This window comes from Plectropomus leopardus, chromosome 23 (genome assembly GCF_026936395.1).
Source record: "Plectropomus leopardus strain MGB_pleo_1.0 chromosome 23, ASM2693639v1, whole genome shotgun sequence".
Taxonomy (NCBI): Eukaryota; Metazoa; Chordata; class Actinopteri; order Perciformes; family Serranidae; genus Plectropomus; species Plectropomus leopardus.
The window spans coordinates 16,047,740-16,063,341 of record NC_142198.1 but is presented as its reverse complement, the minus strand read 5'-3'; the positions used below and the strand labels follow the sequence as shown (position 1 = coordinate 16,063,341).

The following is a 15,602-nucleotide window of genomic DNA, read 5'->3' as shown; positions in this document are numbered from 1 at the left end:
ATAATAATAGACAAAAGTGTTTAAATTGTGTCATAAAATAATACAAAAATCAGATGTTTCCTCATCAGATTTTGTAAAATAAAAGCACAAAACATAATGATCAAAAAGATGTTTAAATGCAGAAACATAAACAAAATATTAATTAACACTCCATAAGTGATTTTAACAATGTACACTATTTAGTTGATGAGATTTATTTTTATGAGCTTCGTGCAAAGGCGTTGTGATGGATTCATCACTAACTACTCAGGCGCCACTGCACATTTATGCACCACACAAAGTGTGACGCAAAAGCGTTATTACGGACATTGTGATGACACAGAAGACAGAAGCCTTAGCTTTCTGCTGTAAAAATAATAAGAAAGTTAATTTGTTTTGCGGGATGACATGGCAGAGATAACTAAAACTGCACCAATATGGAAACATTTTAGATGTGAAGCCAATGAAAGAGGTGTCCTTACCGGCCATGAGTGCTGCAGTGCTGTCGTATTGAGCTAAACTATGTGGGACGCATCATTTCTATTTATTCCTGCTGCTCACTTTGAAAGCACCGCAATGGACGGGGAACAAAAAAAAAAGGTGGCAGCTGGCTATAGGGCGATTGCCAGGTAGCCTAAAGTTTCCGGTTAGTGGCCGTGACCAAAAAATAATATACTTACTGTTGGCTAAAATGTATGTAATTTTCAGTCAATATCACAAAAAGTTTGTTCCACTCAGTAGCAGCTGCTGAATCAAGTGCGACTTGATCTTGTGGTAAAATGTGGTACCTCCATATAATTCTGTGTTTGGCTTCAAATTTAGCTCTTTTCTTTTTTTTTTTACATGGCCCAAAACTACCAGAAAATGATGCTTCATCCTGCTAAACCCTGTCACATGAATACCATCTATGCTAAATATGTAGCTTGCGCCTGGACACGGTTAGCATAGCTTTGCATAAAAAGTAGAAAAGGAGGGAAATGCTAAGCTAAACTAGCCAGCTGCTGACTTTAGCTTCATATTTATCAGATCGATATAGGAGAGATATCAATCCCATAATCTAACTCTTTGCAAGTAAACATAAAAGTATTTTTTCCAAACTATTCCTTTAAAGACTTGAACTGGGAAAGACACAGTATAATGCTGTTTAAGCATGCATGCTGAAAGTTGTTGATAAGCTCCCCCAAATGCGTAAAATGAGCCAAAACTGCCAGAGAAAGCTGTTAGAGATTTCAAAGTGAGCATAAACACCTCCTTATACAAGTGCAAATGTTTCCTTTGCAGACTGATCACAACTTGAATTAATTCACTGTGCATCCAAATGATTTGGCACCAATAAACTTCCGTATGTAACCCAGTAAACACACTATAAATGGTATATATTTATGGTGTCATAGAGTTTTCACTTACTTGTAGTTTTCTTGTAGTCTCGTCCCAAAAAACTGTTTTTAAATAAGTTCTATTTTATTGTTCATACTCCTTGAACAGTTTAATATATAGCTGAATTTGACTTTGTAATTATAAATTCAGTGAAAACTCTTTCTCCCTCTCTGTCTTTCTCACATTTAAAGACACATACACACACACACACACACTCACACACACAGGCAGCGGAGACAGAGGAACGAGCAGACAAAAGCATGTTTGTGTTCATGAGAATGTGAAGCACAGTGGGACTCTATGTATGGAAGCAGTGTCAGGCTCGTCCCAGAGAGACTAGGAGGGGGGAGCGTTACTAAGAGGGGATTTCACAAACTCTTTTACTTAGAGCATGACTACAGTGTTGCACAGGGATTTGAAAATGCAAGTATAGATCTCATTTTTGTCTCAGAACATTTTGCAAAACGCTGATGCATGGTAGTCAGCCCTCACAGAAATAGCTCTGTAATAGGAATAACTTCCTTCCTCTGTCAATAATCACTGATAAATTATTACAGCTGTCATTACAGGTGGTTTCATTTTATTTTTATATTTTTCTGTGATTGTGTTCTGGCAACAGCAAAAGCTGGATCTTTTGATCTGAGCTTTACCTGTATTGCATATTTGTGCCAAAATAAAGTATTATTTAAGGTTATAATACTGATATTTCCCGTATTTATGGGATTGGATCTTCTAATGAAAAAACACAAACAAAAAAGTGGCACAGAAAGTAATACTTGATAATCCTTTTAAACTTCTTTTAACATATTTTACAATATAAAGACTTAATTTCCTGTTTTGTACTTATATGGAGATCCGTTTCTGCCAAAAATAAACAATTATAGATTTCCTTTTTTCTTATAATTGTAAGATATTAAGTAAAAATAATGAAAATCTTTCTCATTCTTAGTTTTTGACAATTAAGTTATTAGTTTATCTATTAATTGTTTTAGCATAAGTCATAATTTTAACAAAGTTTATTGTGATTATTGTATAGTACTTTTTTTAAAAATGTAAAAGATTTAAAAAATTAAAATATGGATTTTCCTTTACAAATGACAGAAATGAAATTCTGTACTTGCATGATAGGGTGAAAGCATTCTTTTTAGCCCCTTAATTGGCAAGATGCAAAGATGCTCCGCCACTAAATACCACTCGTAAATAAGTAACCACTATAACGTTTTTACATCCATGTTTCTTACTAATGTTTACAAACCTGTTTTCCGGCATGTGCGTGAAACACCAAAAACACCTTGTCTGCTACAGAGCCATGTACACAGCTCTGTTCTACTGGCAATGGAAAAGGAGCTTGAGAGTTAGAGCTGAAAATCAAATAATCAAACAATTTTAGAAGGCAACAAAAAAAACAAAAATTATAAATCATTGTTTAAAAAAACGAATAAATTAATAAAATAAATAAGTAAATTAATAATAACAATAGTGACATTAATAGAATAAAAAAAAATAAATTCTGTAACGTGGCCAAGACTGAAAATTTTCATAAAAACCTCTTTATTTGGTGGTTGAGAAAGAGTTAAAAGCGACAGGGAGAGGGGGGGCTTATGTGAGGGAGGTGGTGTGAGAGAGAGAAACACTAAATGTAGCCACTCTATCCATTGTAGTTTTTTTTTTGTTCCCCCTTCTCCTCTAAAAGTACACAAAAGCAGCGCCAGTCCATTGTGGTGCAAAACAGAGAGCAGGCAGGGCGACCTGGGTCGAGAGAGGAGGCACCGGGACCAACACACACACACACACACACACACTCACATTCATTCTTTCAGTCTCCCTCCGTCACACACACACAATTCACAAGCTCGTGAGTCGAGGCGTTCAAACACACATTCACTTTTGTGCACGCAAATACATGCAAACATGCACACACACGATTCACAAAGTTGCATTTCACGGAAGGAGACGCACGCACACACGCACGCACGCACACACACACACACACACACACACACACACACACACACACACAGTATTCAGACCCTTGTTGTATTCACTGGAGTTAAGGTGCATATCCCTGCTCTCTCCCACGCAGCACTTTGTGTTGATTGAGCAAGTTGCTCTGGTTAGAGAGGAGATGAATGTGACATTTAAGACTGAAGTAACACACACGCAGACACACACACACGCAGACACACACACACACACACACACACACACACACACACACACAATCTCGCTCTCTCTCTCTGTCTCCCTCTCTCTCTCTCTCCACATGCACAGTAAAAGCGCTCTGTCATCATTGTGCTCTCGCCCTGAGGCTGAGATCGTGGATCAGACAAACCAAACCAAATGCCACCAATTAGCCATTAGGAAACAGACAAACAAATCACGACCTTAAGTCAGCCTCTGGTACTGCAGCATACATCGCACGCCGACTTAAATGCTGTCGCTGTTTGTCAGTGTGCATGTAGATCCAGTCATCTAGTCGCCAGTTATTATCTGGAAATGAAGATACTTTGAATTCTGTGTCAAATCTAATAATAATAATTTTTTGATGAGTGAGCGGTCTTTTTCCATTGTTGATCATCGTTTTAGGGTCTGCTGCTCAGCCGAAGAGCATCAACTTCCATCCATATATCCCTGTGAGCATGCTTTAGATGATGGCATTGTTGTGCCATTAGATGCTTAAGCTGCTAATGCTCCACGGCGGATGGGGGCCCTCTGGTGGCAGCTGCAGGTACCAGCAGCTCAGTTATATAGGTCACACCACTCATCACAGAGCCTCTTCTGGGCTTTCTGTACGCCGTGTTTATCTGTGATGAGACTGAGGGGATCAGAGACAGACAGAGCTTCGTGCCAGTGCCCATGATGCACTGCAATGAGCGGCAGCCTCTCGCCAGCCGCATGGATGCCAGGGAAAGTGGGGGCTGGGGTTGCTGTGTGTGACACAGAAAGAGATGTATGTGCTCAGATGCATGTTGTGGGTAGCCTAAGTGAGGAGAGATGGGTAGAAGGGAGGCTGCAACTTGTATCGCTCTCCAAAGTTGCCCAAGTGTCCCTGAGAGAGACACTGGATCCCTTTCAGCTTAACTGCAGCTGTTTTTAGGTGACCTTAATCATTTCCACATAGCTAAACCGCTGCCTCGTTAAACTCACGAAGGGCTGGGGAAAGTCTCACCGGGATGTTTGGAAGGCAAGACTTTAGGAAATCCTGAGACAGCAATGTGATTAGATGCAAGGTTGGAAATTGTGGCTGCGGCATCCCATTATGTTGTTCATGTTCACATTTAGCACCAAAGAGGGAGAGAATTTTTTTTTTTTGCTTAAAATTGACTTGCAGGATTACTGAATTTCCCTTATTTTTGCCAATTAATTTCAATCCGACAGTCGATTTTGTAAAAACCTGCGAAGGAGAGAGCTACCCCTCTGCACAAAATAACATGATTTTGTTTTCTGTTTGCACATTGTGCAAATCACCATTATGTCTGCAGTAATATGCACAGATATTTGCAATCATTTGGATATGAAGATGCACATGAATATGAAGAGCTTGACACAAATATGTTAATAACCCAGTTTAACCCTGTTTTTGCCTCCTGATCTGTTTTCTTCTAAACTGACGCAGCTGAACGGAGCAGACGGCCTCGCAACACTCCTGAATCACTGTCTGTTTTTCTGTCTTCACTGGGCTTCTTTTTTGTCTTTCTGAACAACTCGCATGCCAACACACACACACACACACACACACACACACACACACACACACACACACACACACACACACACACACAGACAAATACTTTATCTTTGTGAGGGTAACCTAAACCCTGCATTTTTGGCAACAGTCAGTCCTAAACACACGCCTGATCTGTAACCACTGCATGCCTATGCACTGAATCCTAAAACCACTGTTCCCAATTCAGCTCTAAATCTGAAAAAGAGCCACGTATTTTAATATCTCGCGTACATACAGAGCTGCCTTTGATCTATTTTTGGTCCAAGTAGGATAGCTATAAGTAAGGAAGCACCTATCTGACTTATTTTACATATTCAAATACCTGAACTCATATCACATATAAAACAGAGTACCAATCCAAAATATAAAATCCTTTCCTTCACTGATTGTGAAATTTTGGGCTGATACCAATGTTTAAAGTAACAATTTGTTCGAAAGCAGAGGTTAATATTTTTATGTTGTTGCATATTTTGTTTTTGTTATTTATTCCTCTTTTTGTGCCCTTTTTTTTTTTTAACCAATCATACATCCATAATAGGCTTCTTTTAAAAAGAAGTTTAACTTGGCTTTATGTTGCTTATATCCTGTTTGTTTTTCCTTGAATATGTATCGCTTTTTTATTCATGTCATATTTTAATATTTGTAAATATGTGTGTAATCATTAAGACAGCATCCCATTTGAAGCTGACACAGTTGCATTTTTGTTATGCTCGTTTTACAATAGTAAAGTTGAATCTTGAATATTCTCTGATTCTTGTGTAGCACTTCAATCAGGCCACTAGAGGGAGAAAGAGAGCTATAGAAATGTTCACCGGAGCTTTAACTGATAAGATAAAAGTCTGCAGTTATGCCTCACTGAACCAAAAACTAAACCAAATTTAATGTAGCAGAAATATGCTAATGCAGCCTTTATTATTTTGTTATTTTCATTTTGTAAAAGTCACCAGAATGCAGGAAACAAAGTCCCTGGGACTCTTTTTTTTTTGTAGTTCTGGACCACGGTGGAAGTCTACGAAGGAATTTGATTTTTCAGGATTTGAACAGTCAGTACTCGTTAATAAGTTTAGTCAGTTTTTGTCTTTTCATGAGATTCGGTCAGGATATGGAAAATGTAAACGTCAGTATAAATAGATTTCATTGTGATGGAAAACAAAAGCCCAAAATGTTGACAGGATTCCTTCACTGAGTGCATAGATCTCCCCTTTGGGAGGCGCAAGACAGTGTTTTCGTCCTGTTTCGTCCCTTTAAGTCTTTTCAGTCCTTCAGCTATAAAGTCCTGTGATATAATCTGTTCTCAGTATTTTTGTGCTTTTCCATCCCATTCTGACAGTGTGCTATTGTCATTAGTGAAGATTTCCTAACTTTCCATACTGGACTCTGGGAAGTAGGTGGGCTGTTTAACAGCGCGTGGATGTTTTCAGTCGCTCTTTTTTGTTTTTTTTTTCCACTTTAGTTTCCTTGTTTATTTATAACTGTTTTCTCTCTCTTTCTGTCTCTAAGCAGACCATGGCGGAGTACAGCTCTCTGCTCAGCGACCTGTCTGAAAACATCACCAACGAAGACTTGGAGCAGCTCAAGTCGGCCTGCAAGGAGGACATCCCCGAGGACCAGAGCAACAACATCACCTCCTCCAAGGAGTGGTTCAGCTACCTGGAGAAGAACGACAAGCTGGCCCAAGGTGAGAAACACAGCTCTTTTTTTCCACATCCAAAAACCCTCAGCTGATACGTTTAAAGGTAAAGTTTATAAAATTAAGGGGAATTTAGCGGCATCTAGTGGTGAATTGCAGGTTGCAACCAGCTGAAAGTTTTCCCAGCTAGAATTCCTTCAGTTGTTGAAGACGTTTTTTATCCTCAGAGGACTCTTCCCCTCCCAAAAAAACAAACAAACCAGGCAATTAAAACTGCTATTAAACATCTGGTAAAGCAATTTAACGTTACAAATCAGTGAATCTCTGCTCCTCCCTTTTCTCTCATGAGTTTAAGCTGTGGTCACCTTTTTCTTAACCAGACGTTTAGGAGGTTTTTACCGTAAGCCGAATTTTCTGTAAAGGTCACTTCTTTTCCAAAATAGATGAATCAGTGATTTAAAAAGATCAACAACCGAATAAAGCAGTTTCAGCTTAAAAATCAGTGTATTTCTGATGCACTTTGGCATGTCACTGTGAATGCTATTCCACCCCATGCTAATTTGAAGTCACCTTTTTTCTCCGATAAGGCAAAATCCAGACATTCAGGAGGTTTTCACTGAAAGCCGAAATATGTGCAAAGCTCACTTTGTCTCCAAAACAAACAGATCTGGTGATTTAAACCACTAGAAACACATAAAATAAAGCACTTACATGTTACAAACAGTTCAACTCCGGCGCTGTTCATTGCGCCTGGGCTTCTTACTACGGTGTCTGCTGCGAAAACGCAAATGTCTCTATCTGGAGCCAGTGTTTTGTTTGTCCGGTCTGGGCTACTGTAGAGAAACATGGAGGTGCAACATGTCTCCATAAACTAGGGACCTGATCCCTTTTGTAGACATAAACAGCTCATTTTAAGGTAAGGAGAACAAAAAAAAACAAATTTTCAGGTGATGACACCGTAAAGAAAACTTATATTATATTCCATTTCTGCCAGTATATCCCCTTAAATCCTACACACTGGACCTTTAAGTCTTTTCAGCTCTAACAACACTTCTCATGCAGATAATCTGTCGTACATCGAGCACATCTTTGAGATTTCGCGGCGACCGGACCTGCTGACGAGGGTGATCGAGTACCGCACCACCGTGCTCAAGATCTCCGAGGACGACGAGATCGACACCAAGCTCACACGCATCCCCTCAGCCAAGAAATACAAAGGTAACTGAACACGTTGAGAAAGGGTAAGATATCAGTTTTCTAAAATATCAGGCTAATACTACCCCCTTTTTGGGCATTACTCTATATTTGACTTGAAAGAAGTCACTTTGAACAGCTTGGTCTTCTTAATTTGGCCAAGTTCTGCCCTCTAATGGCTGAACAGAAAACTGCCGTCTCTTCAGTGGTTCCCAAATTGTGGGTCAGTACCCTAAAGGGGTCGTTGTATAATTAATAGACTAGGAATCCAAAAAAAAGTTTCTCTTCACTGCCAGCAGTGTGACAAAGTGCTGAGCTGCTATTGGTGGGACAAGTATCTCAAACACCAATCTTCACATCACTGAACAGCAGAGAAATATTGAGCCCACACGTACTGGTGGGCTGCGTGCTTCACCTCCTTTAATCCAGAGCAAGTTCTCTACCTTGAACCGACATTTTTACCTCCACAGATTTCATAGATACAGGCGGCGGCAAACAGTTGTAGCTTATATTGCTGGACCCCTTCATAGTTAAATTCATTTAACTATGAAAACATATTCAATATGTTACAAAACGGTGTCATCTTTGTCATTTAAAAAGCAACAACATGCATAATAAAAGCTTTCATACAAAGCACTAATATCAGAAAAAAAAGTAATTTGCAGAATCAAACAAAACAAAATATGGTGGTGATACCACATAATCGTGCTGAGCGGGCCTTAACACCGCTGGGGAAATTACTTCACAGCGGCAGCCCTTCTGCTAACCAGTCCAGAATTAAACTGCCTCCTCAGAGCTCAGTCTTACGGTCAATATTCATATTTTAGAGTCATACAAAAGATAATAAAAAGTCTAAAAAACGGTTTATTGATTTATTTATTTTTCTTCTCTTTCTCTTTTATCTCCTTTGGGCCTTTTTCTCTCTAAAGAAATGTGATTTAAAGCATGATTCTTGACTTTATTATGCATGTATTCTGGTTTAAGTATATATTTTATATGATTTTATTTCAGGAATAAATAGAATATTTATTAAAAAAATGAGGAATGTTTTAAGGGATGGGTTATGCGCTAAATTGCTCATTTCTCTGGTGTATTTCTTCTTTTTTCTTTTATTTTGTGCGTTTGTTTATGGTAGCTCAGTGAAATTTATCTTGCTGAGTTCAAACGACATAAAAACACAGACGCAGTGGCCGAACAAAATTCTCCTACTATTAAAAATGACTAAATGAGTGTTTAGCACAGTTCTTGTCCGGTAGCATCATTTTTGTGACGTCCACTAAAAAAACTGTGTTACCACAATTTTTTTTTTTTTTTTTTTTACACAGATGATTTTGTATTTGCATTATTTGGTTTATTTATTTTTTTGTCATGTCATATTACTATTTGTTGCTTTATTAAATAGTGCATTTTTTATTTCTAAAAAAAAGCATTTAAAAAAAATGTAGCTTTAGCTTAATATTATTCAGTTTACATAAAGTCATTATGCATTGATGGATTTACGTCTTGTTACATTACATAACAAACTTATTTTAACCCAAAACATGATATTTTAAACCTATCAAAGTAGTTTTATTGCCTTAAGACTAATCGCATCCATTTCACAACAGTAGCCACATGCTATATGTGTTTCTGTTGTGCTTCACAGAGATGCCGGTTGAAAAAACGGTTACTTGCATGCATTGTTTCCTGTGAATCCTTCATGCTTACCTGTGCTTGAATCCCACACGGGAATGGCAGCATTAATACATAGATATACTATGTAGAGAGGTAATTACAGAATGTAAATACATTGAGTGGTTAGTGTTAAAAAAAAATGTAGACCTTAATCAGAATCAAAAAATAAGGTCTGATTTTAAAGTATTCTTAAAACTTCAAGTTGCATGTCGGATATTTATGGCCAGACTGTTTGACAGCTTCGATCCACAGCAGAAGAAATAGGCGTGCTGTTGGAAGTGTAGGTTTCTTATGATATATATCTCTCTCTCCCTACCCTCTTTTCTTTTTGACCCCTCCCCCCCAAAAGACATCATCCGCCAGCCCTCTGAAGATGAGATCATCAAGTTGGCCCCTCCCCCTAAAAAAGTGTGAGGTCACGACCCTCAGCCCTGATCTTTGCACCTTGATTTCTTCACTCCTGGCACTCCAATCAACCGACCAACCGTTTCTGACCAACCCCGTCACTCCCCCACCTCACCCGCCCTCACACGTACCACACACATCCACGCACACCCAGCCACGCACCCTCCTTGCACTAACACACGATGTGACACAGAACCGCGCAGGCAGCCACCGACCAAGCAACCAATCAGATCGTAGCGATGCAGCCTCTTCCCAAGCTGAGGGGAGGCAGGAAGCTGCGGGAAAAAAAGACATTAGAAGAAGAAATCTGGAGACGGACCGACAGTTTGTGTGTGTGTGAGGAGAGAGAGAGAGACACAGAGTCTACCCTCCATTCAAACGCTGAATGGGTCAGTTCAGAATGAGTGTAATCTGTAAACACTGTTCAATCTGTGATGCTGTGCATATGCAACCGTGTGTGCGTGTGTGTGTGTGTGTGTGTGTGTGTGTGCGCGCATGTGCATGTGCGTGTGTGTGCGTCAGTCAAGGTTGTCATAGTCAAAACACCCATGAGGAATTTAAAACTACAAACCCTGCCTTCAAAACTTATCAACAAAATGAAATGGCAAAGTTTTATTTTTTCAGAAAGTTTAAAAATGTCAGAAAGTTGATGGGTAACCATAGAAACAATTGAGCTGTGTACGCATCACGTGTACAGTGATACATAACGGATGATTCAGCATCAAAATTAGACAAAAAGTCAAAACTGATGGACTGAAAACTACCATCTGGAGATTAAATGATACTAAAACATGTAAATACATAGTTAACATTATCAAAAACAATATTAAAAACTGCAGCTAAAGTTACTACTTAGTAAAATAAAAAATATATTTAAAACCAATCTAAATCTCACATGTAGGCCTGTGATGGTGCTTGTTTTAGCGCGTAGCGTCAGTAATAGTTCAGGTGTTTGAAATGTGAAAAGGAGAGTCAAAAATTTTGAAGAAGTTTGTTCACTTTTTTTGCCATAGTTTAGACGAGGAGATCGATACTACATTCATTTATGTCTTTCAGACATGAAGCTACAGCCACTAGCAAGTTAGCTTAGCTTAGCATAAAGGCTATAAACAGCTAACTTGGCTAGCCTTGTTTTTTATTCTTTATAAGTAGTTTATATAGAGATAAAATAAATGACAAAGTTAGTATTACTCAGTGAGCTTTAGAGGTGCTTGTAGGCAGATTTTTTAGCCTTTGCTAGTCAGGCTAGCAATTCTCCCAATTTCTTGTGTTTGTGCTAAGCTAAGCAAATTGGCTCTAGCCTTGTTTTTTGTTCGTGAGCTTAATGCCAGGCTTGCAATTTCTCCCAAATTATTTTCTTCATGCCAAGCTAAGGTAATCAGCTCTAGCCTTATTTTAACACTTTGGTTTTTATAGGGAAAAAATAAATTAGATATGTTGTGTCTGTGTTGTTAGTGAGCTTTAAGGTGCTGGTAGACAGATTTCTTTAGCCTTTTCTAACAGTTTCTCCCTATTTATTGAACTTGTGCAAAGCTAATTTAAGTTCTAGCCTTGTTTCTCTTTCTTTTTTTTTTGTTTCTTAGTGAGCTTAAGAGGTGCTCGTAGACAGATTTTGTCAGCCAGGCTAGCAATTTCTCCCAATTTCTTGTCTTTGTGCTAAGCTAATCGCCTCTAGCCTTGTTTTTACACTTTGGTTTTTATAGGGAATTTATAAATACATGTGATTTTTAATCAGTGAGTTTTAAAGGTGCTGGTAGACAGATTTTATTAGCCTTCGCTAACCAGGCTAACAATTTCTCACAATTTCTTGCCTTTCGGCTAAGCTAAGCTAATAAAAAAAGTGGTATCAATCTTTTCATCTAACTCTTGGCAAAAATGTAAATGAAATGGTTTCCTTAAATGTCAAACGATTCCTTGAAAGCTCGTTTGGTTCATTTAAGAATTACAAGGGGAGACCGGGGGCAATTGTAACATCTAAAATTGCACCATTGACAAATGAAACAGACCTGAAACTCGTTTTGCATATGGTATGTGATGATCCCTCTGAGACAAACTAATGTTATACTAGATATGAACAATAATACTATTTTAATGAAACTGTAATTCATTGTTCAATAGATATTCAGTTCTTTATACTAAACCATATGAATCAATATTTTGACTCCATAACATTGCTTGTAAAATCAGCTGATGACTGTTAATAACTAGAACACAGATAGAAATTACATAAAAGTTGTATCCAAATAGCTCAAAAGAGTTATTGCATCAAAACCAAAGTGTTACAATTGGCCCCGGTCTCCCCTACAGTTATTAAGTCACCATTTTCTTGCCTCATGTGGCCGCGTTTCCATGAGGTCACCGTATCTGAAACTTAAGTCAAACTTAAATGACAGGAAAGTCAATGTTCCTCAGCGAGGGGTTCTGTATGCATTCCCTTTACTCTTACGCAGATAATTATATCATCTCTCAAGAGCAAAAAAAAAAAAAATATTTTAGATGAAGATATTTAAAGTTGATTTTCATAGAAAAAGCCAATATTTGCCTTTAGCTTATAATAATAGCTTATTTAGAGAAAATATTTAGATGGGAAAGTTATAGCAATTATTTCTATACTATGGATGTTTCCTGTCCATATGTTATCTTTTCATCGAGGGCACCAGTTAGCATGAAAGTCTGTTGAATGAGCTGGCTAGAGATGTAAATATACAGATAATATATTAGAGGAAAATATAGTAGAAATAATATATTGACCTGCAGTGTGTTCCAAAAGAGGACACTCGAATTTCCACTTCAGCTTCACCGTGTCTGTTTTTGTAACTAAAGACCCTAATTCTATCTAATCTGAAACTTCTCGGCATCTCTCTGTGACAAATTTAGATTTTAAAAACAAATTTAGGGACTGTACTTCATTTATTAGAGTAGGGAGGTGGCTGTGGAGTGACTTTGTTCATTTTTTAGAGTTAATAAATAAGAATATTTCAAAGGTTTTTTTGCTGTAATTAATGGCTTGATTTGGGGGATTTTTAAACAAAACATGCCATTCAAACACACTTGTGGGTTTTGGGCTCTAAGCATATTTGAATAAATACAAAATGTGACCTTTTAGAGTTCTTCCCTTAAGCTAAATCATAAATATAACTTCCTCCCCAGTACTTACAAAAAATATTTGAAGTGCCTCCCCTGTTTTGCACCACCCCTCCCCTCTCATAAATAACAAACAGTCCCTTAGCAAGCACTAAAAGTACATCTACTTTGGACTACATTAAGGAATACAAGAGTATGTTTTGAGAGGTCATATTAGATGTTACATTTAGCGTGTGAAAATGTTGTGTGACACATAAAGTAACACTAAACTTTCTTTAACCCCTATGTTGCCATTTCATTTGTTGCACAGAAAATAACTGACCTGTGACTATCACTGTATGAAAGAGGACAAACGAAGGCCTCAGAAAGTACAAAAAAATAGGTGTAGATCAAGGGAAAGAAAAGAGAAGATGTCAGAAAGTACACATGGCATGTGATAATAAAACATGTCCTTTAATAAAATGTACATAATTGCGACGAGGATCTCTAATGAACACAACGGCTCATAACCCGCTGACTGTGCCATTCCCCGCCATGCACCAACATAATAGCTAGCAAGACTGTTGAAACTAAACTATAATAACTGCTCTTTTGAACACTGTGTCTCTTTTTTCCCCGCACTGAAGCCTTAGCGGACTTTGTGTTTACCCCGAAATTTTTCACAACTGTGAGAGATTGTGCAGAGCGGAGACAGACGCCGGCACACGCGTCAAGTTAATCAAAAAGGCTCTCACTTTTAAAGAGAGCGCTTTTATTCTGAAATTTGCTAAGGACTTCAGTGTTGGTGTGTACAGAATGTCTGTGGGTCAATTTCTGCCCCCATTTTTGTTGTTATCAAAGCTGTAGGATAAAAAAAAATGAACCAACAACATAAAAATATATCAGTGTATGACTAGTCATTTCTCCCAGCCCCGCTACCTCCCTCATCCTTTCCCTCGCCACCACACTCCAACCCCAGTGCCAACGACCAAGACTTTTATTTCGATCACAGTTTACGTGGTCTTTTTTTTTTCTTTTGTATTGCTCGCCGTATATTGTAGTATTGGACTGATTTGTATCCTATGCATTTACGTCTGTAGGAAAACTGCACTGTAACATGTCCTCCCAACAAATCACTTAATCTAAAGAACTCTTTAATTGTCGGGGTGTTCGACGAAATCCTGATATTCTTGTGTTGAATCTGCATGACGGATGTGCTGGGTGGCACTTGACAAGAGAAGGTGTGCAGTTTCAGGAAAGAAAATAAATGCTTGTTCCCCAATGTTAGTGGTTTATTACTGAAAAAAAAAAAAACATGTTTGACCAACTATACTGTACAACTCCTATTCTACTCTTTTGCAAGCAAAGTCTTAAGGTTACCAAAAAAATTCAATAGTCCTTTAATGCCTGCAAATGTGTGAGGAGGTTTAATAGTTTACAAACAAGTGGGCATGTTGTTTTGCATAAAACATCCATAATCTAGGACGGATCAAGCTTTCTATTGTACTGTTAAAGGAATCATCCACCCTTAAAAACTTTGACACTGCTGTACTTTGAATTAAACTGGACCGATTCTGCAGTTAAAGGCTTTGCTCATGTAGAGCAGTGGTCTATGGATGGCCTGACGAAAATATCTCAACAACCACATGAATTTTAATACAAACTTTTGTGACTTTTGGTGGTGACTTTTCCTCTGCCGCCATCAACAGTGACATATATTGTTTAATGTAAAATGCTTCAACAATATTTTGATGGATTGCCTTGAAATTTGGTACAGAGATTCATGGCCACACTTAGGATCAATTCTAATAACTTTTCCCCTTGACATTTCATAGCACCGTCAAGTTTTTATTTGTCCAATACTTCACTTTATGACCAAATACTTGCAAAAATAATGACAGCACCAGTTTTTACAAATGTTAGCATGCTAACGTACAATGAAAAACATGCCTCAGTTGTACTTTTTGTTTGGTAGAATTTTTCAAATATTTGCATGCTAACACAAGATGAAGAAAATGCTTAGATATATTTTATGTTGGGCGTAATTTTCTAAATGTTAGCATGCTAATATGCAATGAAGACCATACATAATGTACTTTGTTTTTGGCGCAATTTTACAAATGTTAGCATGCTAACACACAATGTAGAACATGCTTCAGATGTACTTTGCATTTAGCACAATTTTATTAATGTTAGCATACTAACACATGATGGAAGAACATGGTTAACATTTTACCAGGATGCTTAACGTCATTTTTCAGTGTAAGCATGTTAGCATGCTGATGCTAGCATTTAGCTCAAAGCGCCATTTTGTTTTTATTCGGCCGCACAGAGCCGCTAGCTATCGAACTCTTCGCCGTGTTTACCTGTGAAGCCACATTTGAGTTTGAGACATTAGATTTTATTCTGAGTTGGGTTATTTTTCTTTTTTTTTTGTCTCTTATTTATAGAAGAGAAAGGGCTTGTTTTGAACTCTGTTTTTATAGACTTGCACCAACTTAAAGATCATACCTGTAGGAAAAAATTCATTGTTCAATAATCTCAGAAAGTTGA

At 37.9% G+C, this 15,602-nt stretch overlaps 1 protein-coding gene across 1 annotated transcript in view; it reads left to right on the top strand.

Moving 5' to 3' along the window:
* pea15 (proliferation and apoptosis adaptor protein 15) overlaps nucleotides 1–10,128 on the top strand; it is a 47,711-nt gene extending 37,583 nt beyond the window's left edge. The window contains exons 2-4 of the mRNA XM_042512097.2: nucleotides 6,587–6,761; nucleotides 7,776–7,931; nucleotides 9,931–10,128. Coding sequence (XP_042368031.1) covers nucleotides 6,590–6,761; nucleotides 7,776–7,931; nucleotides 9,931–9,995 — 393 coding nt within the window. The 5' untranslated portion in view covers nucleotides 6,587–6,589 and the 3' untranslated portion in view covers nucleotides 9,996–10,128. The remainder of the gene's footprint in view (nucleotides 1–6,586; nucleotides 6,762–7,775; nucleotides 7,932–9,930) is intronic.
* Nucleotides 10,129–15,602: the final 5,474 nt, after the last annotated feature.